We start from the raw sequence: 25217 nt of genomic DNA on the forward strand, positions 1-25217 counted from the left end.
GTCAGGGTGTGATTTGGGTGGGCATTCTATGTTCTGTATTTCTATGTTTTGTATTTCTTTGTTTCTGGCAGAGTGTGGTTCCCAATCAGAGGCAGCTGTCTATCGTTGTCTCTGATTGGGGATCATACTTAGGCAGCCCTTTTCCCTCTTTCTGTGTGGGATCTTGTTCTTTGTTTGTGTGCAGGTAGTTTGCACAACGAAGCTGTTCGGTCGTTGTATTCTTTATTGTTTTTTCTTTTCTAAAGTTTCACTTCGTCAATAAATTATGTGGAACTCAAAGAACGCTGCGCCTTGGTTTCATCCTTCCGACGACACCCGTTACAACAATATTTCATCGCAGTAGAACATCATCCTACTCATGCCACCTGGTGTATAATATTGTGAACTACCTCACATTTGCATTTCCACCATATTTTCATCATATTATGGATTAAAGTGCCAGAATTATATTATTATTTTCAATAGATCACCAACTAGAAATGTCATATCACAAAATAAGACACACATTTTCTTTTACATATAGCATGTTAGTCAATCTCAAATGAGATGGTCTTTCTGGGAAGTCAGCTTTCTAACAGTTTACAGTTTTACCACACAAAAAAACAACACAATAAGGTATAAGCAATTGATATTGGTATGGTTGTTAACAATACATTATGATTTTGGTTGCTAATACAAATTGGTTGTCTCATTGATGTCACTGAAATCATGATATCTACTGTAATACACATAGAGAACATCAGAGGGCTCCATCAGCTTGTTTATGACTGTAAAACAGTAAAATAGCTTTATTTGACCATAAAAGTAATCATATCCAGTCTCCTACAAATGTACAATTATTGTACTTTTTCTGATTTTTGACTGTGGATTGTGATGTCTTCGGGGACATTTCTTGTGATTCTATGCTGTACTTGTACTCTATATCATCTACTGCATCTTGCCATCTTTATGCAATACATGTACCACTAGCCACTTTAAACTATGCCACTTTATGTTTACATACCCTACAGTACTCATCTCATACGTATATACCGTACTCTATACCATCTACTGCATCTGCCATGCCGTTCTGTACCACCACTCATTCATATATCTTTATGTACATATTCTTTATCCCTTTACACTTGTGTGTGTGTGTAAGGTAGTAGTGTGGAATTGTTAGGTTAGATTACTGTTGGTTATTACTGCATTGTCGGAACTAGAAGCACAAGCATTTCGCTACACTCGCATTAACATCTGCTAACCATGTGTATGTGACTAATAAAATTTGATTTGATTTATGCTGTACTTGTTTGGAAAAGTAAATGAACAATGCTGAGAAACTCAAGTTTCATTTCATAACAAAATAATTTGTGTTGTTACACAATGTAAAAGCCTTGCTAAAGGGTAGCTTAGTAGAAATGTCAGTAGTGTGGCATTAGTTCTGCAAATCTTAATTTTAAGTCTGCTTTTCAATTATGTGCTGCAGAAATAGAGCAACTGGCCATGTTTTCTGTTCAAATCTGTCTATGACTATATACTTCTTTATTAAGTAAGGTTTATAACAAATTACATCACAACATAATTACCATGAATAGGAATGTAATTTTAGTTTTGTTTACAAAAGTCCAAAACATGTATAAAAAGTAATACTAATACAAAATGAAATACTTTTTCTTCATTCATTCAGTACAGCCATTAACATAGTTTGTACAGTATGCATTTAAAAGAATGTATCTTCTGACAAACTTTTTAAATATGAATGCATCATTTTCATGGATAGCATTTGATGCATGACAAAATATCTGAAACATAGAGTAAATTATGTCACATTAACATTCACATACATTAGATGTGAAACCAGGTAAAAAATAACATTTGATCTATTCCGAATAAAAAATAAAAATATAGCTGACCAGGCTTGATGACAGAAAGGACTCAAGATTAATAGGACAAGAAAATCAAGCACCCTATCATGTAGGAACTATCGTCCTTTATGTGGAATCAGTGAAAGCATTACCATGTTAATCTCTCAATACCACAAGGACATCTATGATAGCGATGACACGTTTCAAGTTGATAGGCCACTATGTAGTGTATTTACAGTGGTTTAAATGGACACGTAAAATCAGATTTTTGATTTGTCAATAACTCAGCCATCTTTCGACCAATCCGTTAGCTGAAACTAAGTTAAGACATGCACCATGGGTCTACATTCCAAAGTTGGTGTCATTTGGTCCTATGGTTCATGAGATTTAGATTTCAAATATGAATCTACTGGTATAGTGCAGCCATCTTTGAATGCACCAACATTATTTTCTCAAATGCTTTATGGACTACTGTCCAAAGACATAATTTGGAGTGAATCTGACATTTAGTCGATGAGAAGATTTTTTAACAATTATTTTAAGTTTAGCGTTACATAGTCAAAAAAGGTCATCGTTAATAGTGTCCATATTTTTAAGATATCAATTCCAAGTGTAGCATGGCTCATTGTGGTAATGTATTTGATTATTCTAGAAAGTTTCAAGTTGATAGGCCATTGTGGGGTGGATTTACAAAGGATTTAAATGGACACGTAAAATCGGATTTCCTGATTTATCAATAACTCAGCCACCTCTTAACCAATCACTTAGCTTTTCTCAAACTAAGTTATGAAATGTACCATGCGCCTACATACCGAATTTCATGAGAAGAAGTTACCTATGGTTCATGAGAAATTTTTCTAAGGATTTCCAAAATGGAGGAAAATCTGTCCCGACAGACCTCATGGTTCCTTGAGGCAAATTTGTTCAGTATGAAGAACAACACCTAGATACGTTTCAAGTCTCTAGGTCAAACGAGGCGGCGGATATGAGGGTTTAAGTGAGACTGCTTATAACAGTGCCACATATAGGTCAATCAGTGCCATTATTTTTGACCAAGTTATTCAGGTCTCTAGTTTCTGTGTGTAAAATTAGAAAAAAGTTACCAATCTATGCTTGCGTTATTTGACCATGTCAAGGAAAACAAATAATCTAATAACAACAATAGGTTTTACAGCTTTCCTGTGAACCCCTAAATGTTTACACATCCACATCTGAGTTTGAGCAGTTATGTTGTTCCAGGTCCAGGTAGGTTCTAGTTCAGTAGTACGCATTCTGATCATATTATAACCTGTTGATGTCAGCCTTCTAGGTTGTGTTGGCAGAAGTGTTGTTAGCATCAACAGTTAGCATGTGCATCCTGTGACATAGCACTGCAGGGCATATTCACACAGCAGGAGCAGGGTGTCAAGCCTTTGCAGGAGATAGAAGGTGTGGAGCAGTTCAGGTACTGTCAGCAGAGTGCAGGAGGAAAGGTACCGAAAGACCTGATCAAACCCGCGCAGGTCTTTCAGCAACTCGTGAGATATGCCCATCTTCAGCGCCACCTGCTGGTAGTTCTGTACTCCTGGGAACGTTGGGTCCAGCTTCAGAGCCAGAGAATCCACCAAGGCCTGCGGCAGCCTGCCTAGACGAACCCCTGGACAGAAGATACACAGACCAATGGGGAAATGAGCACAGATCCCCCTGACTACCTACCACAAAAGGTTAACTATTCAGCTATTACTGGATGTTACTGTTTCTACATTCAACATTTGAGAATGTCTCATGGACAGTGACAGTGTGCAAATAACTTCATACTCTGCGGACCACACACCAGGTCAGTTGGTGTGTTGCTTCACCAGGAAGCATACAGGTAGCAAATTCTAGCAATTGTATCATGCTGTCATCATTACTACCTCAGGACTAGCCCATGCTGTAAAGGGAAAACATTTATTCTCTTCTTGAATATTTAGCCAGTGGTGCCAAGTATGCAGCTAAGCCTCTTGGCACAACGATTGTCTGTTTCTCCATGTGGCCTGTAGAACAGTAAGACATTGTATATTTGACTATTCCTCTTGGCCAAGATAAAGAAACGTTTTAAAACCATCAAGACACAATGAAAAACAACTTTAAAAACTACTGGTATAAACTGCTGCATTAACTTTGAAATCCAGAACAAGCTTAGATTCTGTGAATACGTAGCTCAACTAAATCCCTAGCCACAACCGCAACAGAACTTCCCCTCATCAGTCACATATACTGTGTATTATGGTTTCTTTGAGATTTGCAATGTTTCATTTTGTTTCTGTTGAATGTGCTCAAGCATTAAAATAAGCTTTAGATATCAAGTAAACTGAAGAATAACCTACCTTGCATGATTCGAATACACTTCTTCAGCAGGCTCACTGTTTCCATCTACAGATATAAATATTAATGAATGAATACTTTTTTTGCTTCGTCCAGGGAAACATTCTCTACTAAATGAGTGAAGCTGTAAACATCTAGCTAATTATGTCTTAAATGACAAGTGGGAAACATGAAACAAATGATCTATGGGCTTCCAGTCTCTTGCCTATAATGGGAGGGTATCACAACTTATGAGATCAGCCTGTGTGTGTGTGTGTGTGTGTGTGTGTGTGTGTGTGTGTGTGTGTGTGTGTGTGTGTGTGTGTGTGTGTGTGTGTGTGTGTGTGTGTGTGTGTGTGTGTGTGTGTGTGTGTGTGTGTGTGTGTGTTTACATTGCATCCCATGGGCCACAACTTATGAGTGAAATGAAGGGTGCCATTTGCTTTTTTTAAAATCAGTGTACGCATAAAATACAGCCACATCTAGTGACTGCTCACTCAAACTCACTACTTTTGAGTAAATGGTCATCTGTGTGAGAACAGATGAAACAACTCTGTCTTTCCTAAAGGTAATTACCGCATTACTGCCTCCCAGACTGCTGTTGCAGGGTTGTTGATGGCTGCTCCAACAGCTGTCAGTTTGCTCCTCTGGGCAGTCAGATGGACTCCTCCTCAGTTGTCTTCCTCCTAACCTGTCTCCGGAGGAGCCGTCCCTAATCTCAGATATCTCAGTAATCCCCAGGCTCACAGAGCTACAGTCTGGGTCTGTAGTACTGTCGAGGTCCAGTGTTGAGGCTGCAGTGCTGTGGAAGTCTAGCTCAGTGCACTCCACTGGGACATGCTGATGGAGAGGGCTCTCCTGCAGCTCAGAGGCACAGTATCCGTCACTGCTCTGCAGGAACAAGGACCCTGCCACATACTCCCCACTGTCTATTGGACCCACAGGGATCTCCATTGTGAGTGGGACGTCCCCACTGACTGAGGGCGGCTCAGAGGATATCTGAGAGACAAACCCAGATGAGCAGTTACTGCAGGTGGAGTTCTGCACCAGCGGCTGGGTCTCCAGGAGGTATCTGTGGTCCTGAGTTTTAAGGTCAGGGCTTAGTACAATGGACCCCAGAGGGACAATCATGTCCACTTTGGACTGCAGTCTGGCCAATGTTTCTGCAGTAGTGGTAGAGTTATCACATGCACCTGTAGGAAGACAGGTCATCAGAGGGTTACATTAGTACCCTAACAAACCCCTTATGAACCATGCATTCACAAATTGACTAGAATATGAGTCAATTAGGGGACGTTTAAGGCATGGTGGGTGCTGTTTTACTCTGATAATTACCTGAGTCTTGGCCTTCCTGCTCCAGGTTCAGTGTGACCCTGTTCACTGGGTATGCTGCACACTCCATGTCATTCTGACTTGTGCTTTGAGGAGCCAGGCATCCTTTCAGAGAGAGAAGATAATTAATGAGCCAGAGGAGGCACAGTTTGAGGAGGATTACTTGTACCCTGCGTGTTACTATAAAAGTGATTTCAACAAACACACTGACAGAATCCACATTATTACAGTTTCATCAGTGGTTGCGTGAACATCTCATGCAACAAAAACTTAATTAAAGGAGAGATTTGCGTGTGGATAATGAGATACCTTTAAATATTTTCTTTAGTAAGGTATGTCTGAAGTATATAAACAAGGCAGCAGCTAGGATTGCCATGGTAACCAGGGCTACAGAAATTGTGGCGGTAACAGCAGCATTATGGGCTGGGCCTTCTGGGCTCCAGACTTTTTCCACATCAACTTCTCTGCTTCCTGCAAAACAAAAGGATTGAGGATGGTGCTGAGCAAATGGCTGAGCAAATGCTTAAACACACAACATTTATTTGATGTTTTCAATTTCTGACTTTGATCCTTTGGCAAATACAATTATTATAACACTATTCTATTAATAAAGAACAGTGTTATAATTCTTAAATATCTCATAACCCAAACAATTAATTCTCTACGTCAACAATTGCACACAGAAAATGAGGCTAATAAAAACATGGGTAATTAAGTTTCCAGCATATGGAGATAATTTTCTAATATAACAGTAGGCTACACAATTGACTTCAATAATGAAGTTGTTTTCCTTTCTCAGAGTCCCGTCCAAGCTTTACTGAGACTTACGGCTGCACTGCTGCTCAGTGGTGGAGGAGGGACCACACGGCATGCACTCCAAGTCCTGCAAGCCATCTATCCGTGTCTTACTGTAAAAGCTGAAATCAGATAAAATTAAAGCAGGAAAAAAAGTCTGAAATAGTGGTATTTCAAGTAAACGAGCTAATAAAACTAACTCCACATGTTCTGGTCTGGATGAAGAGCTTTTATGACTTAAAAGCACAGCTATGTCTTAACTATAAAGATCTGTAGATACTATATGTAAGAATGCGATGAGATAATGCACAGTACAAACCCTGGTAAACACTCCCCACAGACAGCATTGCTTTTAGAGGTGCACAGTGACTTCTGGTGCCTGTTTATGCGTTTACATGACTGGCAGAATCTGCAGAAGTGGTAACCCCGACCCTCTTTATAAGTCTTGACATTACAGGGGATGCAATAAGCCGACCGTCCACTTCCATAACCACAGTCCTGCCGGGAAATAAGAATCAAAATATATAGTGCAGACCTGTTTACAGCTAAGGTTTTCACTGAAGTTAATTTCTTAAGCAGACGGTTGCAAAACAGAAACAGAAATGAATATGATGATTAGAGGTCTAGATTACAAAATACATGACTGTTTCCCCTTCCAATGAGCACTGGGGTTATTTTAGGTCATGGGTGAACCCAAATGTGAAGATCCTTAGCATGCCTGCCAAGTGGACTTGTGTGAACTTGGAACAAAGTTCTCTACCAGTGGGATTATGTTAGAGTGAGATCACAACAGACAGTCAAACCAAACTTTTAGTGGTTTCATAAAAATGTAGGATGTTCATTTGAGCCAGTTTGCTACAGCAACAGGAAATGTGAATTATTATGTGGATAACTAATGGACATTTTTGTAGGGGTTGATAGGCTATATTTTTCTAAAGGGAAAATCAAGGTGGACATTTCTCAATGGAAATTCCACATTTCATAAGCTTTTTTAAACCTAAAATACACTACACGTTTTACATTTCCTGCATTGCAGAAAAGTTATTCTGCAAATTAAGGATACAGTTAAGATCCTACACCTGTAGTAATAACAAATCCTGGTTCTGCAGTAAAGGGTGTGAACATTTAAACCTTAAAACGTTTAAAGGAAATTGGGATCCTAAACGTTAAGAAAAATCCCTAACCGAGTTATCGTAAGCACCAGAGCTAATCAGTCTCCTCCTTTCCTAGAGGAATCGAATCTTGACACTCAGAAATGGGGAAACGGGAGTCGACACCGGGAGTTGACGTGCAAGGAGTCGATGAATCAATTATTTTGGAGTCAGTTGAAAAAATGGCAAGCGACAACTGTGAAATCCTGTTTGGCAATACTTTGAGAACTTCGATGAGAAGTTAATGCAAGGTGGAATTGAGTTACAGTAATGGTAGTACAGGTGTAATGCTTAATCATTTGAAAGGGACGCACCGTGTGACCCAAACATGAGACCCAAACCGTTGCAGGCAGCAGCACAGCTGCATTGTGAATTCACGTGGAATTTTTTATATTTTTATTTTCCTTATTATTAACTCAAAACCCAGAATAAAATGCCCGTTTAAACGTTAAGAAATGTTTTCCATTCGTCACACAATTATTGCTCAGCTGAGTGGATAGGCTACTAGACATGGCCTATCTGTCTATAGGCCTATCTGTTTGTTGTCCTTAGTGAAAATACAGTAAATTCTCTTCCAAAACAAAAATATTCCTCTATAATGTAATAATACCCACCTCTGACAGCTCTTGTCCTGGTCCACATTGCAGACAAGGGTGGCAGTTCCCATTCAAGTAGTACTGGGTTTCAGAACAATCCATGACAGCAATGTAACTCCTAGAAAAATGTAATATGTATGATAGTTTATAGCTCAGTAGTTAAGCTCCTTTTTTATATTTATAATTAACACAGAGTAAAATGGAAACAAAATGCATAGAGATTGCTGTATCTTAACCACTGCACTGAATATTGTATTTTTTATTTTATTTATTGAAACTTTATTTAACTAGGCAAGTCAGTTAAGAACAAATTCTTATTTACAATGACGGCCTACAAAAAGGCAAAAGGCCTCCTGCAGGGATGGGGGCTGGGATTAAAAATAAAAATTAACAAAACACACATCACGACACGCGAGACAACACAACACTACATAAAGAGAGACCTAAAACAACAGCATGGCAGCAACACATGACAACACAGCATGGTAGCAATACAACATGGCAGCAGCTCAACATGGTAGCAACACAAAACAGGGTACAAACATTATTGGGCACAAACAGCACAAAGGGCAAGAAGGTACAGACAATAAATCACGCAAAGCAGCCACAACTGTCTGTCCATGACTGAGTCTTTGAATGAAGAGATTGAGATAAAACTGTCCAGTTTGAATGTTTGTTGCTGCTCGTTCCAGTCGCTAGCTGCAGCGAATTTAAAAGACGAGCGACCCAGAGATGTGTGTGCTTTGAGGACCTTTAACAGAATGTGACTGGCAGAACGGGTGGTGTATGTGGAGGATGTGGGCTGCAGTAGATATCTCAGATAGGGAGTATTGAATCAAATGTTTTGCTTGTGTGCATGTTGAACAATTTTCAATATCCCATAACTTGATGTCACTGAAGTACAGTAAAAATGCAGACAACAAAACACAAACAAGAGGATATAGAATTACATGCAAAGAATGTCTAAAGCTGAAATCAGCTAGGCTCCATCCGTCATCTCTATATGTTGTGTTGAGGGGTGAAAAGCAAGTTAACACTATTGAGAAAGAATACATGCAGAGGTTTTAGCATACTGTATCCTCTACTTTAAATTACAACCCTGCTATACTAACATTGATTGGTGGGATTACTTAACAGTTTTATGAAATGCCACAAAGCAAAAGCACTAAGGTTGAACAGCTCATTGGCAACTGGAAAGATAATTCATTACCAGCGGTGCGTATATGATACATCCATCACTTAGGCTACAAGCTAATAAATTACACCTCCCACCCTTAGTATCACAACATATTTAAATATATTTCACTGTCACATTACCTTGATCCATACGTTTTACGAAGATACTTAAGCACACTTTTAAAAATCGTTTTCACGAGCCTATACTTTAGCACGCTATCGATAGACAGTGCCACTTCATCCAATCTGGACATGCCCTGACATGCCTTACAGACTGCACGTCGGGCGGCCAAAACCATCCTCAATGCGCACTAATTGGGAAACTTCTGAAGTTCTGCGTAAAATTATCTATTGGGAATATGCAGCCTTATTTTTGTTAGAGCAGTGCTGGAATATTGGCTAATAACAGAGAATAAACAAACGGTAGAAGACTGCTTGTCTGTCTGTGTAATAGTAGAGCTACTCTGTGCAATATAGTAGACCAATAGTAGCATGTGTACAGTATGTAATAGATAAGGACTGTGTAGGCTAATAGTATGTCTCTGTGTAATTGAAATGATCAAAAATAATATTAATTAAATAAAATTGTTTTTGTGACAACAATGAAAACATTTTAATGTTTCTCTCTCCTAGAGAATTGTGGCTAATTTGAGTTAATTAGAAATTGTTGTCATAGTATGAAAAGTAAACATCAAATTGCTTCAATTGGGGTTTTAATATGTGCTTGTCAGTAGGATCAAAACTGCGGTAACGTAATAATCTTTCCTCATAATTTCACAACATAACACACCAGCATGTTGGCTAATGTTGGACAATGCATTTTCCCTTCATCCAGGGTAGACTAAATCTCTGTCAAGTTTTGATACTTCTCTCAATAGTGTACTTTCAATTTGTGCCATCTCCATTCTTTACTACTAAATTCCATCGCTGACCTGGTTACTGCTTGAAACAAGTTATCTTTTTTCCAAGCAAGCATTGTTCAGTCTACATCTTTCACAAAGGACAGGGAGTAATCCAAGTGTGGGATGACTTTCACACAGTCTTCATAACCCCCTAAAACAAACCTTTGGGGTATGCTACAGAGAATCAATATCCTCCCATTGTAAGAGGACATCAAAATGCTCAAACCTCTCATTTGAACTGTAGACTCAATTCTTTATTTTAAAGCAGCCAAACAATGTAGATGTGACTCAGATCACATAGCCCAGCTGATGTTTATTATTTGCAGAGGGTGATGTGGAGAGGAGCAGGTCAGAGTGGACCATTGGTAATGGAGGTGAACTGTACTTATGTGATGAGTGATGTTTACTTTATACCTGAAGACTCCTGTCATCTCCTTAGAGCCAGAAACTATGCTGGGCAGTGGGATAACGCAGCATTATGTAAGTCAAGAGGACTACCTTCTTTCAATATCGGGTCAGTTACACCACAGCTGCTATAGTATAGGGTATGTATGGATTCAATAGACATGACAATGTTCTTCTGAAAAGCCTCCAAATTCCATTGTTTGATATAGATGACATAGAGATGTCTGATTGTTGAATGTGCCTTGCATAATCTTTTCGAGAAAGTTATGGGAAGCTAAGTATTGTTTGTCACCAATATGTATGTTTTAGCTGTTGGACAGTTGTTTTGTTTTGTGAGAACTAGAGAATTCCATTGGATGAGGAAACAGAGGTCATGCACAGTCTACGTCAGACTTAAATGCCATTGTTACAGGTGGAGGAGCCTTCTGTATTCTGGTAGACTACAAACAAGAAGATAGTGAATTCTCTCATATTCATAATCTCAACTATTTGCAGTGAATGATGTGACCTTGGTATTACACTGTTGTGCTTACTGTCTTTGTCATTCCAACATCATTTTCTTAATATCGAATGTAGTCCTCTAAGAATGCAAACATCTTTATGATAAAAAAAATAACAATAGGCTGATGGCAATTTAGTGTGTGAATGTATGCAAACAGTTTGATTACTAGTAATGTTTCTTTCTACAACTGTACTCTACTATGGAAAGAAGCTCCGCCCACTGTCTCAGAGTGCCTGCAAAGTCTCTCTTTGACCCAGCAGGGAGACTGGCTCATTCACTGTGCTTCTCTTATTCAGAAGAAGCCCTCAGACCACCTAAGAAAGTGGAGTGCTGACTTTGTATAGTGTGGAATGTTATTTTGTAGCTAATTAGTTTTGTAGCAAATCAATTTTCAAATATTGCAGTTAAAGCATTTTCTTCCCATGTCTTTAACAAAGTTTAAAATAGCTAAACTCAAGATTTAACACAATAATTTCCTTTTGGTGTCATGAAGTACTTTTCAAGATGTTTATTTCTCAAATTCAAAAAGGAACTGTCACCCAGTGCTCACCAATAGGTTTATGTTTAATTTACTGTCATGTGGTGTTAACCATGGACTTATTTACTTTGTTTACCACCAAAGGACAGTCATTATTTTTGAAATACATAAATAAGTCAATGTCAAAGCGTTATTCAAACATGTAGCCATATTTTGCTAGGTCAACAAAGAGGCTTCTCTATCTAACCATAAACATAAGCAAACAGGGCATTAATGTGACCGTTTTAACAATGCATCATAATGCTCTCTTAGCTGCTTTGGAAGGAATCATGAGTGCTGACAGAAAGCAGCCAGTGGTCTTTTACCTAGTGCTGTGTAGCCTACTTGAAGGACTGTTTTTTGATCCAGTGGGAGCTGGTCCTCCGAAGGCCATGAAGGACTGCCAAACACAGACAGGCGGACACAGAAATGCTTAAGATAAGAACCCTGACGGAAACATTTAACACCTGCAGCCAAAGGGAAAAAGTTACATTTTTGTCAAACACATTTGTTGCTTGCCCAAGTAACCTCGCCAGCTCCCTAAAGAGACTATCACCAGTTTATCCTTAGCTCCTCATCACCATGGGAAACAAGAATTTTCCAGTAACCTGATAATATTATAACCTGGAACATGCTTTGTCTTAAGTGGTTTCAAGGGTATAAAACAGAGCATTACAGTAATCATCCCATCCATTCTGAAGCCTAAACATCCTTCGAAAGATTACCCACAAAAGGACAGCATTTTATGAAAGTAAGATATGATGTAGGCTGTGCTATTGTCTGATATACTTGTCCATATTACTTTATCAAAGACAAAGATACCAATGTCATGTTGGTCTAATAAATCTCATTTTACTGACTGGACAGTCAGCAGACTTTGACTGGACAGTCAGCAGACACAGTCAGTGTCTTTCAAATGTAGTATATATAACAAGACATACAGTAATTTAATGTTACCCCTGGGAGGATTTATACTGTTTTGTCGCAGTGTGCCTGTCACTGCAGAGTTAGTGGTGACTTGTATGAATCCATGAAAAATATGAACTACTTTCTACTTTCACCACATCAAATTTCTGAGCTACTGTATGTGATTTTAGATCATCCAATGGCACAGTGAACACTGACCAGATGACGTTGATAAATCTTAGTGAGTTCCATCTGGCTGCTTCTCCTTTATTCACATAGGCCCATTGCAGACAATGGTTGTTGGCACAAGTGTATTGGTCCACATCTCTTACACACAAGACATGTTGGATGTGACTAGGCAGGAAGAGCCCAAAATTCAATTGGAATATCAGACTTCTTCTCTTTTGAAAGGATGGTTACCGTACCGATGATGTTAATATTTAATCTGTGGGTAGCCTCAGAGTACAGCACAACACAACCACAGCAGAGCCTTGCAGAAGTGGTTCCAAACTTTTACTCGACACGACACAAATTGACACTAGAAAATGCAGGGAACCACACATGGACAAATTATATTCCCTAGTTAACGCTGTGTGTTCATATTCACTCAATTTTAGGTCCTACACGCTGTCTCAACATATAATAATGACATGAAAGCGCATTCTAATAGTGCAAGTTATTAGTTGATGCTAAAAGGTTATATTCTATACCCATTTGAAGAGAAAACATTTCTTATTTTGTTTGATAAGATTACAGATTTTTTTTCAGGGGACCCCATTTAAATTTCAAGGGACCCCACGTTCGGGAACCCAAGTTTGGGAACCACTGCCTTACAGGAAGAGTGGCGGTAGGCCACTAAGCACTAATAGCTCAATGCACTGCAAGTCACCTCTGTTGCTGGCGCTCATGACCTGCAATACCAAAATCTAACTGAGGAGCTCTACTATCCTCAGTAGCCTTCATCATGGCTTGGTGGAGAATGTGTTGCCTATAACAATGTAATTAATTACACTGTACCTGCTTATGACAGGTTGAACTGAGCAAACTTGCTGACGTTCAGCAGAATCCTGCTTATCTTTTAAGATGTTTATAAAGCCAAGCTTTAAATGATATCAGACAATAGACAGAATCTACTGCACACCCAGAGCTGATTAGTGAAGGTGCTGAAGGCAAAAGGCAAAACTGGAGAAACAGGAAAAAGTCTCTGCAGACTGCCAGTCAGATGTACTTTTCTTTAATAGTGAATGAGCTTTCAGTCAATGATATCAAACAACAAATCCCTTATGGTTCAAGAGTCCTAAAACAAGAGGTTCCTTTGCCAAAAGGTACCTACCAAGCGTTATGCAATATACAATGACAATCCTTTATGAGAGCTTCACATATTTCAAGTTACAGATACATCTCAACATCAACTATTCAGAGGAGGCCTTCATGGTTGAATTGCTGCAAAGAAACCACCACTAAAGGACACCAATAATAAGAAGATACTTTCTTGGGCCAAGAAACACGAGCAATGGACATTAGATCAGTGGAAATCTGTCCTTTCGTCTGATGAGTACAACCGCCTTGTCATTGTGAGACGCAGAGTAGGTGAATGGATGATCTCATGTGTGGTTCCCACCACTAAGCACGGAGGAGGAGGTGTTATGGTATGGGGGTCCTTTGCTGGTTACACTGTCAGTGATTTATTCAAGGCACACTTAACCAGCATGGCTACCACAGCATTATACAGCGATACGCCATCCCATCTGGTTTGCGCTTAATGGGACTATCATTTGTCTTTCAAAAGGACAATGACCCAACATACCTCCAGGCTGTGCAAGGGCTATTTGACCAAGAAAGAGAGTGATGGAGCTGTTCCTCCACCGGAACCCAGCATCTCTCCTCCGGACCATACCCCTCCCAGTACACGAGGTACTGAAGGCCCCTCGCTCGACGTCTCGAATCCAGTACGGAACGAATGGAATGGAACACGACCAGGATTGTGGTGTTACCCTGTGAAGGAGGAAGATGAGTCAGGAAATCTACCGACAGGTGCGACCACGGCCGTTGTGGAATGGGTAAGGGTTGTAACTTACCTCTGGGCAGGTGCCTAAGAGCCTTACACTGAGCGCACACCGAGCAGGAGGAAACATAAACCCTCACATCCTTAGCCAAAGTGGGCCACCAGTACTTCCCACTAAGACAGCGCACCGTCCGACCGATCCCAGGATGAGCAGAGGAGGGTGATGTGTGGGCCCAATAGATCAGCCGGTCGCGGACAGCAGATGGAACGTACAGACGCCCAGCTGGACACTGGAGGGGAGCGGGCTCTGCACGTAACGCCTGCTCAATGTCCGCGTCCAGCTCCCACACTACCGGCACCACCAGGTAAGAGGCGGGGAGTATGGGAGTGGGATCCATGGGCCGCTCCTCTGTGTCATACAGCCGGGACAATGCGTCTGCCTTAACGGTCTGAGAGCCTGGTCTGTAGGAAAGGGTAAACACAAAACGGGTGAAAAACATGGCCTACCTTGCCTGGCGAGTGTTCAGTCTCCTCACCGCCCAGATGTACTCCAGATTGCGGTGGTCAGTCCAGATGAGAAAAGGGTGTTTAGCCCCCTCAAGCCAATGTCTCCACGCCTTCAAGGCTTTGACGACAGCCAACAGCTCCCGGTCCCCCACATCATAGTTTCGCTCCGCTGGGCAGAGCTTCTTCGAGAAGAAGGCACAGGGGCGGAGCTTCGGTGGCATACCCGAGCGCTGAGAGAGCACCGCTCCTATCCCAGCCTCGGACGCCTCCACCTCCACTATGAACGCCAAAGAGGGATCCGGATGGGCCAACACGGGAGCCGAGGTAAACAGAGCACTCAGGTGACTAAAAGCCCTGTCCGCCTCAGCTGACTACTGCAAGCGCACCGGGCCCCCCTTCAGTAGTGAGGTAATGGGAGCCGCCACCTGACCAAAGCCCCGGATAAACCTCCGGTAGTAGTTGGCAAACCCTAAGAACCGCTGCACCTCCTTTACCGTGGTGGGAGTCGGCCAATTACACACGGCTGCAATGCGGTCACTCTCCATCTCCACCCCTGAAGTGGAAATGCGATACCCTAGGAAGGAGACAGACTGTTGGAAGAACAGGCATTTCTCAGCCTTGACGTACAGGTCATGCTCCAACAGGCAACCAAGCACTCTGCGCACCAGGGACACATGCTCAGCGCTTGTAGCGGAGTATATCAAAATGTCATCAATATACATCACTACACCCTGCCCGTGCAGGTCCCTGAAAATATTGTCTACAAAGGCTTGGAAGACTGATGGCGCATTCATCAACCTGTATGGCATGACGAGGTACTCATAGTGCCCAGAGGTGGTACTGAAAGCCGTCTTCCACTGGTCTCCCTCTCGGATACGCACCAGGTTGTAAGCGCTCCTGAGATCTAGTTTGGTGAAGAAGCGCGCCCCGTGCATTGACTCTATCGCTGTGGCTATGAGCGGTAGCGGGTAACTATACCTCACAGTGATCTGATTCAGACCCCGATAGTCAATACACGGGCACAGACCCCCCTCCTTCTTCTTCACAAAACAATTAACTTGAGGCGGGTGAAGTGGAGGACCAAATGTACCCCTGACGCAGGGATTCAGAGACATATGTTTCCATAGCCTCCGTCTCTGCCTGTGAGAGAGGATACACGTGACTCCTGGGAAGTGCAGCATCTACCAGGAGATCTATCGCACAATCGCCCCGTCGATGAGGGGGTAATTGAGTCGCCTTCTTTTTGGAGAAGGTGAGAGCCAAATTGGCATATTCAGGGGGAATGCGCATGGTGGAGACCTGGTCTGGACTCTCCACCGTAGTAGCACCAACGGAAACCCCTAAACACCTACCTGAGCACTCTCGCGACCACCCCGTGAGAGCCCTCTGTGGCCAAGAAACAGTGGGGTTATGACAAGCTAACCAGGGTAGGCCCAGCACCACGGGAAACGCAGGAGAGTCAATGAGGAAGAGACTAATTCTCTCTGTATGACTCCCCTGCGTCACCATGCCCAAAGGCGCGTTGACCTCCCTAATCAACCCTGACCCTAATGGTCGACTATCTAAGGCGTGAACGGGGAAGGGCACATCCGCGGGAACGATGGGGATCCCGAAACTATAGGCTAAAGCTCTATCAATAAAATTCCCAGCCACGCCTGAATCGACGAGCGCCTTATGCTGGGAATGCGGCGAAAACTCAGGGAACGTGACAGACACAAACATATGTGCAACAGAGAGCTCTGGGTGAGAATGGTGCCGACTCACCTGGGGTGACGCCAGAGCGCCCTGCCTGCTGCCTCGATTCCCAGAGGAACCAACCCGGCACCGACCGGCAGTGTGACCTCTGCAGCCACAGATGGTGCACGAGCGGGAACCCCCTCCGGTCTCCGTGCGCACCGCCCCTCCCAGCTCCATGGGTATCGGAGAGGGGGTGCGGGAGGATGGAACCACCAGACCCCGATCTGAACGTCCGCGGGTAGCCAGCAGGTTGTCCAGCCGGATGGACAGGTCCACCAGCTGGTCAAACGTGAGGGTGGTGTCTCTGCAGGCCAGCTCCCGACGCACATCCTTGCGCAGACTGCAGCGGTAATGGTTGATCAGGGCCCTGTTGTTCCATCCCGCGCCAGCAGCCAGGGTCCTAAACTCCAGGGCGAACTCCTGGGCGCTCCTCGTCTCCTGCCTTAGATGGTAGAGGCGCTCACCCGCCGCTCTACCCTCAGGCGGGTGGTCGAAGACCCGGAAACGGCGGGTGAACTCCTCGAACTGGTCCAACGCCGCATCTCCCTCTCTCCACACGGCGTTGGCCCACTCCAGGGCTCTCCCGGTGAGGAACGAGACGAGGGCGGACACCCTCTCACGGTCCGATGGAGCCGGGTGGACGTGGCCAGATACAGGTCTAACTGCAACAAGAACCCCTGGCAGTTCGCAGCCCCCCCCGTCGTACTCCTGGGGAAAGGTGAGACGGATCCCACTGGATTCAGGCGGGAAAGGGGCGCTCAGGAGAGACCCCGATTGTGCTGGTGGAGGCGCTGGAAGAACTCCCTGTCTCTCCCAGCGGTCCATTGTCTGTACAAGGCGATCCATGGCAGCGTCAAGATGGTAAAGCATAACTGCATGCTCCTGGACGCGCTCCTCCACCTCAATGGCCGGGGTACCCTCTCCTGCTGACTCCATAGTTAAGGTCGGAGATTCTGTAATGGGTGCGTGTTGGTGGCAGGGAAGTCAGGCGCAGGAGAACGAACTTGGTATCAACGGAGTCGATACAAAACTCAGAAAACCAAAATATACAAGATAATAAAAGTGGGTACAAAACCCGTCGCACACCAAAACATAACTTGCACATAACATACAATCAAACAATCTCCAACAAGGACATGAGGGGAAACAGAGGGTTAAATACACAACATGTAATTGATGGGATTGGAACCAGGTGTGAAGGAAGACAAGACAAAACCAATGAAAATGAAAATCGATCAGTGATGGCTAGAAGGTCGGTGACATCGACCGCCGAACACCGCCCGAACAAGGAGAGGGAACAACTTCAGCGGAAGTCGTGACAAGACTTTTACAGAGGGAATTGTTTATTCTGGATATAATTTTCTTCAGAAAAATGTGCCAAAAATGCTTCAGTATTTTACAGATAGAAATGTAAATGTATGGTCCTGTAGCTTCTCAAAAAAAGGAAACCAACATTTTAAGACTCATTTCACAGAGACCAGAAAAAATGGATTTGCGGGATATGCAAATATGTGCATATTTAATGAGATATCGCCTCATTTGCATATTGTTTATAGAATATTTTAGATTTTTTTTAATACAAAAAAAGCTTTATATTTGTATCTGCAATCAACTGGTAAAACTTGATTGTGATATGATTAAGAGGAAAAAATACCCTATTAGGGTGTGATGCCTGGCCCTAAATATTTATCCATATTCATATTGCTGACTTTTGGGTAAATATGTACAAAGCAGCATCACAGACAGATGTTGGCTTGGCGACTCTTACACATAGGAAAATGACAAACCATGTGGAACTTATTTAAAAGGGGTACAGTATATAAGCCCCTTAGTCTTATTATTCACACACATTAGAATAGGAACAGGGGAATAAAGTGATCTTCTGTACTCTTTTTCAATGGTTATGTCTAAATAGTCTACAGGCATTTGGCCTACATCCTATGTGGATCAGGTTGGAAAATGTGGAATGTTGTACAGTTGAAGTCTGAAGTTTACATACACTTAGGTTGGAGTCATTAAAACTAGCTTTTCAACCACTCCACACATTTCTTGTTCACAATCTATAGTTTTGGCAAGTCGGTTAGGACATCTACTTTGTGCATGACACAAGTCATTTTTCCAATAATTGTTTAAAGACAGATTATTTCACTTATAATTCACTGTATCACAAGTCCAGTGGGTCAGAAGTTTACATACACTAAGTTGTCTGTGCCTTTAAACTGTCACGTTCGTCGTAGTGATGAGACCAAGGCGCAGCGTGATATGTATACATTCTTCTTTTAATGAAGAAATAACACAGAACACACTAACTAAACGAACGTGAAGCTATAACAAAGAGTGCTGAAACAGGCAACTACACATAGACGGGGCCGTGTGGTCCCGTGTGGCTCAGTTGGTAGAGCATGGCGCTTGCAACGCCAGGGTTGTGGGTTCAATTCCCACGGGGGGACCAGGATGAATATGTATGAACTTTCCAATTTGTAAGTCGCTCTGGATAAGAGCGTCTGCTAAATGACTTAAATGTAAATGTAAATGTAGACAAGAACCCACGAAACCAAAATGGAAAATGGCAACCTAAATAGGATCCCCAATCAGAGACAACGATAAACAGCTGTCTCTGATTGGGAACCAATTCAGGCCACCATAGACCTACAATATGCCTAGACTAACAAACACCCCTAGACATACAAAAACCCTAGACAAGAAAACCAAGCATACCCACCCTCGTCACACCCTGACCTGACCAAAATAATACAGAAAACATAGATAACTAAGGTCAGGGCGTGACAGTACCCCCCCCCCCCCCCCCCCCAAAGGTGCGGACTTCCGACCGCAAACCTGAACTTATAGGGGAGGGTCCAGGTGGGCATCTACCCTCGGTGGCGGCTCTGGTTCTGGACGCCGCCCCCCATCTTTACACTGGTCCCTCCGCCTTTGTAGAGCTGAACCGTGGCTCATCGCCGGAGGCTCTGGACTGTGGATCATCGCCGGAGACCCCGGGCTGGGGACCGTCGCCGGAGGCTCCGGACTGGGGACCGTCGTCGGAGGCTCCGGACTGGGTATCGTCGCCGGAGGCTCCGGACTGGAGATCGTCTCTGGAGGCTCCGGACTGTGGCCCGCCGTTGGAGGTTCCGGACTGTGGCCCATCGTTGGAGGTTCCGGACTGTGGCCCGTCATTGGAGATTCCGGACTGTGGCCCGTCGTTGGAGGTTCCGGACTGTGGCCCTTCGTAGGAGGTTCCGGACTGTGGCCCGTCGTTGGAGGTTCCGGACTATGAAACATCGCCGGAAGCTCTGGACTGGGTACTGTCGCCGGAAGCTCTGGACTGGGTACTGTCATCGGAAGCTCTGGACTGGGTACTGTCGCCGGAAGCTCTGGACTGGGTACTGTTGCCGGAAGCTCTGGACTGGGCACTGTCGTCGGAAGCTCTGGACTGGGTACTGTCGCCGGAAGCTCTGGACTGTGGAGGCGCACTGGAGGCCTGGTGCGTGGTGCCCGGAACTGGTGGTACCGGGCTGAGGACACGCACCTCAGGGCGAGTGCGGGGAGGAGGAACAGGATATAGTGGACTCTGGAGGCGCACTGGAGGCCTGGTGCGTGGTGCCGGAACTGGTGGTACCGGGCTGAGGACACGCACCTCAGGGCGAGTGCGGGGAGGAGGCACAGGATACACTGGGCCGTGGAGACGCATTGGAGATCCGGAACATAGAGCTGGCCAAATACGTCCTGGCTGGATGCCCATTCTAGCCCGGCAAATGCGAGGAGCTGGAATAGAGCGCACCGGGCTAAGAATGCGAACTGGAGACACCGTGCGCATCTCTGCATAACACGGTGCCTGACCAGTTACACGCTCCCCACGGTAAGCACGAGGAGTTGGCTCAGGTCTCCAACCTGCCTCAGCCAATCTCCTCGTGTGCCCCCCCAAAAAATATTATTGGGGCTGCCTCTAGGGCTTCCATGCTAGCCGCGTCCCCTCATATCATCGCCGTTCCTCCTGCACTGTTTCTACCTTCCTCCATGGCAGAGTCCTGTCCCCTCGGTACTTCTCCTCGTAGTATAGCCGTTCCGCTTTCGCTGCCTCTATCTCCTCTTTAGAAAGGCGATACTCCCCCGGCTGTGTCCAGGGTCCTGCTCCATCCAGTATTTCCTCCCAGGTCCATTTCCCCATTAAGCGCTGTTCCTACTTTTCACGCGTCTTGGTCCTTTTATGGTGGGTTCTTCTGTCACGTTCGTCGTATTGAGGAGACCAAGGCGCAGCGTGATATGTATACATTCTTCTTTTAATGAAGAAATAACACAGAACACACTAACAAAATAACAAAACAAACGTGAAGCTGAAACAGGCAACTACACATAGACAAGAACCCACGAAATCAAAATGGAAAATAGCAACCTAAATAGGATCCCCAATCAGAGACAACGATAAACAGCTGTCTCTGATTTGGAACCAATTCAGGCCACCATAGACCTACAATATGCCTAGACTAACAATACCCCATGACATACAAAAATCCTAGACAAGGTCAGGGCGTGACAAAAATAGCTTGGAAAATTCCAGAAAATTATGTCATGGCTTTAGAAACTTCTGATAGGCTAATTGACATAATTTGAGTCAATTGGAGGTGTACCTGTGGATGTATTTCAAGGCCTATCTTCAAACTCATTGCCTCTTTGATTAACATCATGGGAAAATCAAAAGAAATCAGCCAAGACCTCAGAAAATCAATTGTAGACCTCCACACGTGTGGTTCATCCTTGGGAGCAATTTCCAAATGCCTGAAGGTACCACGTTCATTTGTAGTACGCAAGTATAAACACCATGGGACCAAGCAGCCGTCATACCGCTCAGGAAGGAGACGCATTCTGTCTCCTTGAGATGAAAGTACTTTGGTGCGAAAAGTGCAAATCAATCCCAGAACAACAGCAAAGGACCTTGTGAAGATGCTGGAGGAAACAGGTACAATGTATCTATATCCACAGTAAAACGAGTCCTATATCGACATAACCTGAAAGGCCACTCAGCAAGGAAGAAGCCACTGCTCCAAAACCGCCCCAAAATAGCCAGACTACGGTTTGCAACTGCACATAGGGACAAAGCGCATACTTTTTGGAGAAATGTCCTCTGGTCATAATGACCATCGTTATGTTTGGAGGAAAAAGGGGGAAGCCGAAGAACACCATCCCAACCGTGAAGCACGGGGGTGGCAGCATCATGTTGTGGGGGTGCTTTGCTGCAGGAGGGACTGGTGCACTTCACAAAATAGATGGCATCATGAGGCGGGAAAATGATGTGGATATATTGAAGCAACATCTCAAGACATCAGTCAGGAACTTAAAGCTTGGTCGCAAATGGGTCTTCCAAATGGACAATGACCCCAAGCATACTTCCAAAGTTGTGGCAAAATGGCTTAAGGACAACAAAGTCAAGGTATTGGAGTGGCCATCACAAAGCCCTGACCTCAATCCCATAGAAAGTTGGGGGCAGAACTGAAAAAGCGTGTGCGAGCAAGGAGGCCTACAAACCTGATTCATACCAGCTCTGTCAGGAGGAATGGGCCAAAATTCACCCAACTTATTGTGGGAAGCTTGTGGAAGGCTACCCAAAACGTTTAACCCAAGTTAAACAATTTAAAGGCAATGCTACCAAATACTAATTGAGTGTATGTCAACTTCTGGCCCACGGTGAATGTGATGAAAGAAATAAAAGCTGAAATAAATCATTCTCTCTACTATTATTCTGACATTTCACATTCTTAAAATAAAGTGGTGATCCTAACTGACCTAAGACAGGGAATTTTTACTAGGATAAAATGTCAGGAATTGTGAAAAACTGAGTTTTTAAATGTATTTGGCTAAGGTGTATGTTAACTTCTGACTTCAACTGTACATGTATTACATGGTAACTCTGGTTAACTCCAGTTAACTCTGAATATCCATCTAGCTGCTACTTAGCCTGTTTGTTTTGTCTTTGATATTTCATAATACATAAAGCCCTGACATTTCCCAGTAAACCTATTTAAGTGGTAATACTGTATCAAGCGCCAACACTACAGTGGGTTAAAATCCCAGCCATAGGTGGAAAAACTATTTATTACTCTGTTCACTGTTTGCAACCTTTAATTTAAAAAATGCTTTAGCCTTGGCATTTCTTCTCTTGGAAACCTTGCCTTTTTCCTCTTTCCCTCTCCCACACATTCACTCCTCTCCCTTCACCCTGTTTCAGCTGTCCAGCCTTACATTAAAGAATGAAAATCACAGACTCGCATGAACAAAATACTTTACTATTTTTTTCACAAATCTTGTCTCATATCTCCTATTGAGCTAAATTGGGAGTTGTAAGTTGAATTCCTAAGATAAATTCCGAGGGTACAGAGAGTCAAGTCATTTCAGCTGAGACACTGTTTTTGATCAAATGTGTGAATAACAATGTCATTATTTCTTATTACTGTAGGCGTCCCCAGAAATCTACCTCGCTGGAGCTGACATCCTAACTAGTGCATAAGTATGCCTTTGGAGCAAGACAAAGTGCAATTTAAATAAACTTTTTTACTACAGCATTCTGGGACAGTAAATTATTTTGTATTTTTTTTTGAAGTCAATTAATTAATTAATCACATTGGGACTTATAGTACATACATTGTAGATGGTTCTATTGTGTATGTTTCAGGGTGGTCTGGATAGTCCATGGACAACATCTCTATCTCAGCAGGAACCACAAAAGATTAGTCTTTTCATAGTTTTTCAATCATGTAATTGTAATTCATAGATGAAAGCCCTTCTTGATTCAATGATTTCAACAGTACTCCCCATCGAGTTATTTCCTGCATGTTTTGTCTTTTGCACATAATAGAACTCCCTGTTCTTACTCTCCTTCAAAAAATGGAGGAGGACTATACATAACAGTCAGTTTAGGTATAAACTGGAGTGATGTTAATGAATCTCATCTACTATATCCTATGGCAACTATTTAGCTTACGGTAAGCCAATTCTGAAAAGACAAGGATATGGAAAAGACCGAAGCTGAAATGTGTTTCTTCTTATGTCTGACAACTAGGACCTAGCGGTTACTTGGTCAAGTCAAGTGATCAGGAAAACTCCTGTCCCTACTGATGATACATAATAAAATACATTATAAGGATATGCTGTTGGTTTGTAGCCTACAGTTTGTAACCAGGAAGCAACAAGGGGGTTGGGATCAGGAGGATATTGTTTCAGAGAGAACTTGAAGACCAGATGCCCCAGTCCAAACCAAGCTGTTTTTGAACACAACTCTAGTCAAGGACCATATCACCTCCACCCTACCTGACACCCTAGACCCACTCCAATTTGCTTACCGACCCAATAGGTCCACAGACGACGCAATTGCAACCACACTGCACACTGCCCTAACCCATCTGGACAAGAGGAATACCTATGTGAGAATGCTGTTCATCGACTACAGCTCAGCATTTAACACCATAGTACCCTCCAAAATCGTCATCAAGCTCGAGACCCTGGGTCTCGACCCCGCCCTGTGCAACTGGGTACTGGACTTCCTGACGGGCCGCCCCCAGGTGGTGAGGGTAGGTAACAACATCTCCACCCCGCTGATCCTTAAAACTGGGGCCCCACAAGGGTGCGTTCTGAGCCCTCTCCTGTACTCCCTGTTCACCCATGACTGCGTGGCCATGCACGCCTCCAACTCAATCATCAAGTTTGCGGACGACACTACAGTGGTAGGCTTGATTATCAACAACGACGAAACGGCCTACATGGAGGAGGTGAGGGCCCTCGGAGTGTGGTGTCAGGAAAATAACCTCACACTCAACGTCAACAAAACAAAGGAGATGATTGTGGACTTCAGGAAACAGCAGAGGGAGCACCCCCCTATCCACATCGACGGGACAGTAGTGGAGAGGGTAGAAAGTTTTAAGTTCCTCGGCGTACACATCACGGACAAACTGAATTGGTCCACCCACACAGACAGCGTTGTGAAGAAGGCGCAGCAGCGCCTCTTCATTCTCAGGAGGCTGAAGAAATTCGGCTTGTCACCAAAAGCACGCACAAACTTCTACAGATGCACAATCGAGAGCATTCTGTCGGGCTGTATCACCGCCTGGTACGGCAACTGCTCCGCCCACAACCGTAAGGCTCTCCAGAGGGTAGTGAGGTCTGCACAACGCATCACCGGGGGCAAACTACCTGCCCTCCAGGACACCTACACCACCCGATGTCACAGGAAGGCCATAAAGATCATCAAGGACAACAACCACCCGAGCCACTGCCTGTCCACCCCGCTATCATCCAGAAGGCGAGGTCAGTACAGGTGCATCAAAGCAGGGACCGAGAGACTGAAAAACAGCTTCTATCTCAAGGCCATCAGACTGTTAAACAGCCACCACTAACATTTAGTGGCTGCTGCCAACATACTGACTCAACTCCAGCCACTTTAATAATGGGAATTGATGGAAATTTATGTAAAAATGTATCACTAGCCACTTTAAACAATGCCACTTAATATAATGTTTGCATACC

The 25217-nt window shown here is 43.6% G+C and overlaps 1 protein-coding gene and 1 non-coding gene across 2 annotated transcripts; one reads left to right on the forward strand and one right to left on the reverse strand.

Moving 5' to 3' along the window:
- Nucleotides 1-1564: 1564 nt before the first annotated feature.
- LOC139534815 (tumor necrosis factor receptor superfamily member 19-like) lies at nt 1565-9611 on the reverse strand. The gene is made up of 9 exons (XM_071334273.1): nt 9364-9611; nt 8065-8164; nt 6619-6797; nt 6333-6421; nt 5814-5975; nt 5508-5609; nt 4749-5365; nt 4196-4241; nt 1565-3483 (listed from the first exon to the last, which is right to left on the reverse strand). Exons 1-9 carry the CDS (start codon nt 9519-9521, stop codon nt 3191-3193), a joined length of 1746 nt encoding a protein of 581 aa, XP_071190374.1. The 5' UTR covers nt 9522-9611; the 3' UTR covers nt 1565-3190.
- A 9467-nt stretch (nt 9612-19078) lies between these two features.
- trnaa-ugc (transfer RNA alanine (anticodon UGC)) lies at nt 19079-19155 on the forward strand. Its single transcript has one exon. It is a non-coding gene; the product is annotated as a tRNA-Ala (tRNA).
- The last annotated feature ends 6062 nt before the right edge of the window (nt 19156-25217 follow it).

This window comes from Salvelinus alpinus, chromosome 1, assembly GCF_045679555.1.
Source record: "Salvelinus alpinus chromosome 1, SLU_Salpinus.1, whole genome shotgun sequence".
NCBI classification, from domain to species: Eukaryota; Metazoa; Chordata; class Actinopteri; order Salmoniformes; family Salmonidae; genus Salvelinus; species Salvelinus alpinus.

Bases quoted from the DNA above. Each gene is read 5' to 3' on its own strand.
- LOC139534815 (XM_071334273.1), bottom strand. From the start codon at position 9,521: ATGGTTTTGGCCGCCCGACGTGCAGTCTGTAAGGCATGTCAGGGCATG. The intron at 6,798-8,064 runs GTGGGTATTATT...ATTTCCCGGCAG, and splicing joins CAGGACAAGAGCTGTCAGAG to GACTGTGGTTATGGAAGTGG. The intron at 3,484-4,195 runs GTAGGTTATTCT...TCTTCTGTCCAG, and splicing joins GTGTATTCGAATCATGCAAG to GGGTTCGTCTAGGCAGGCTG.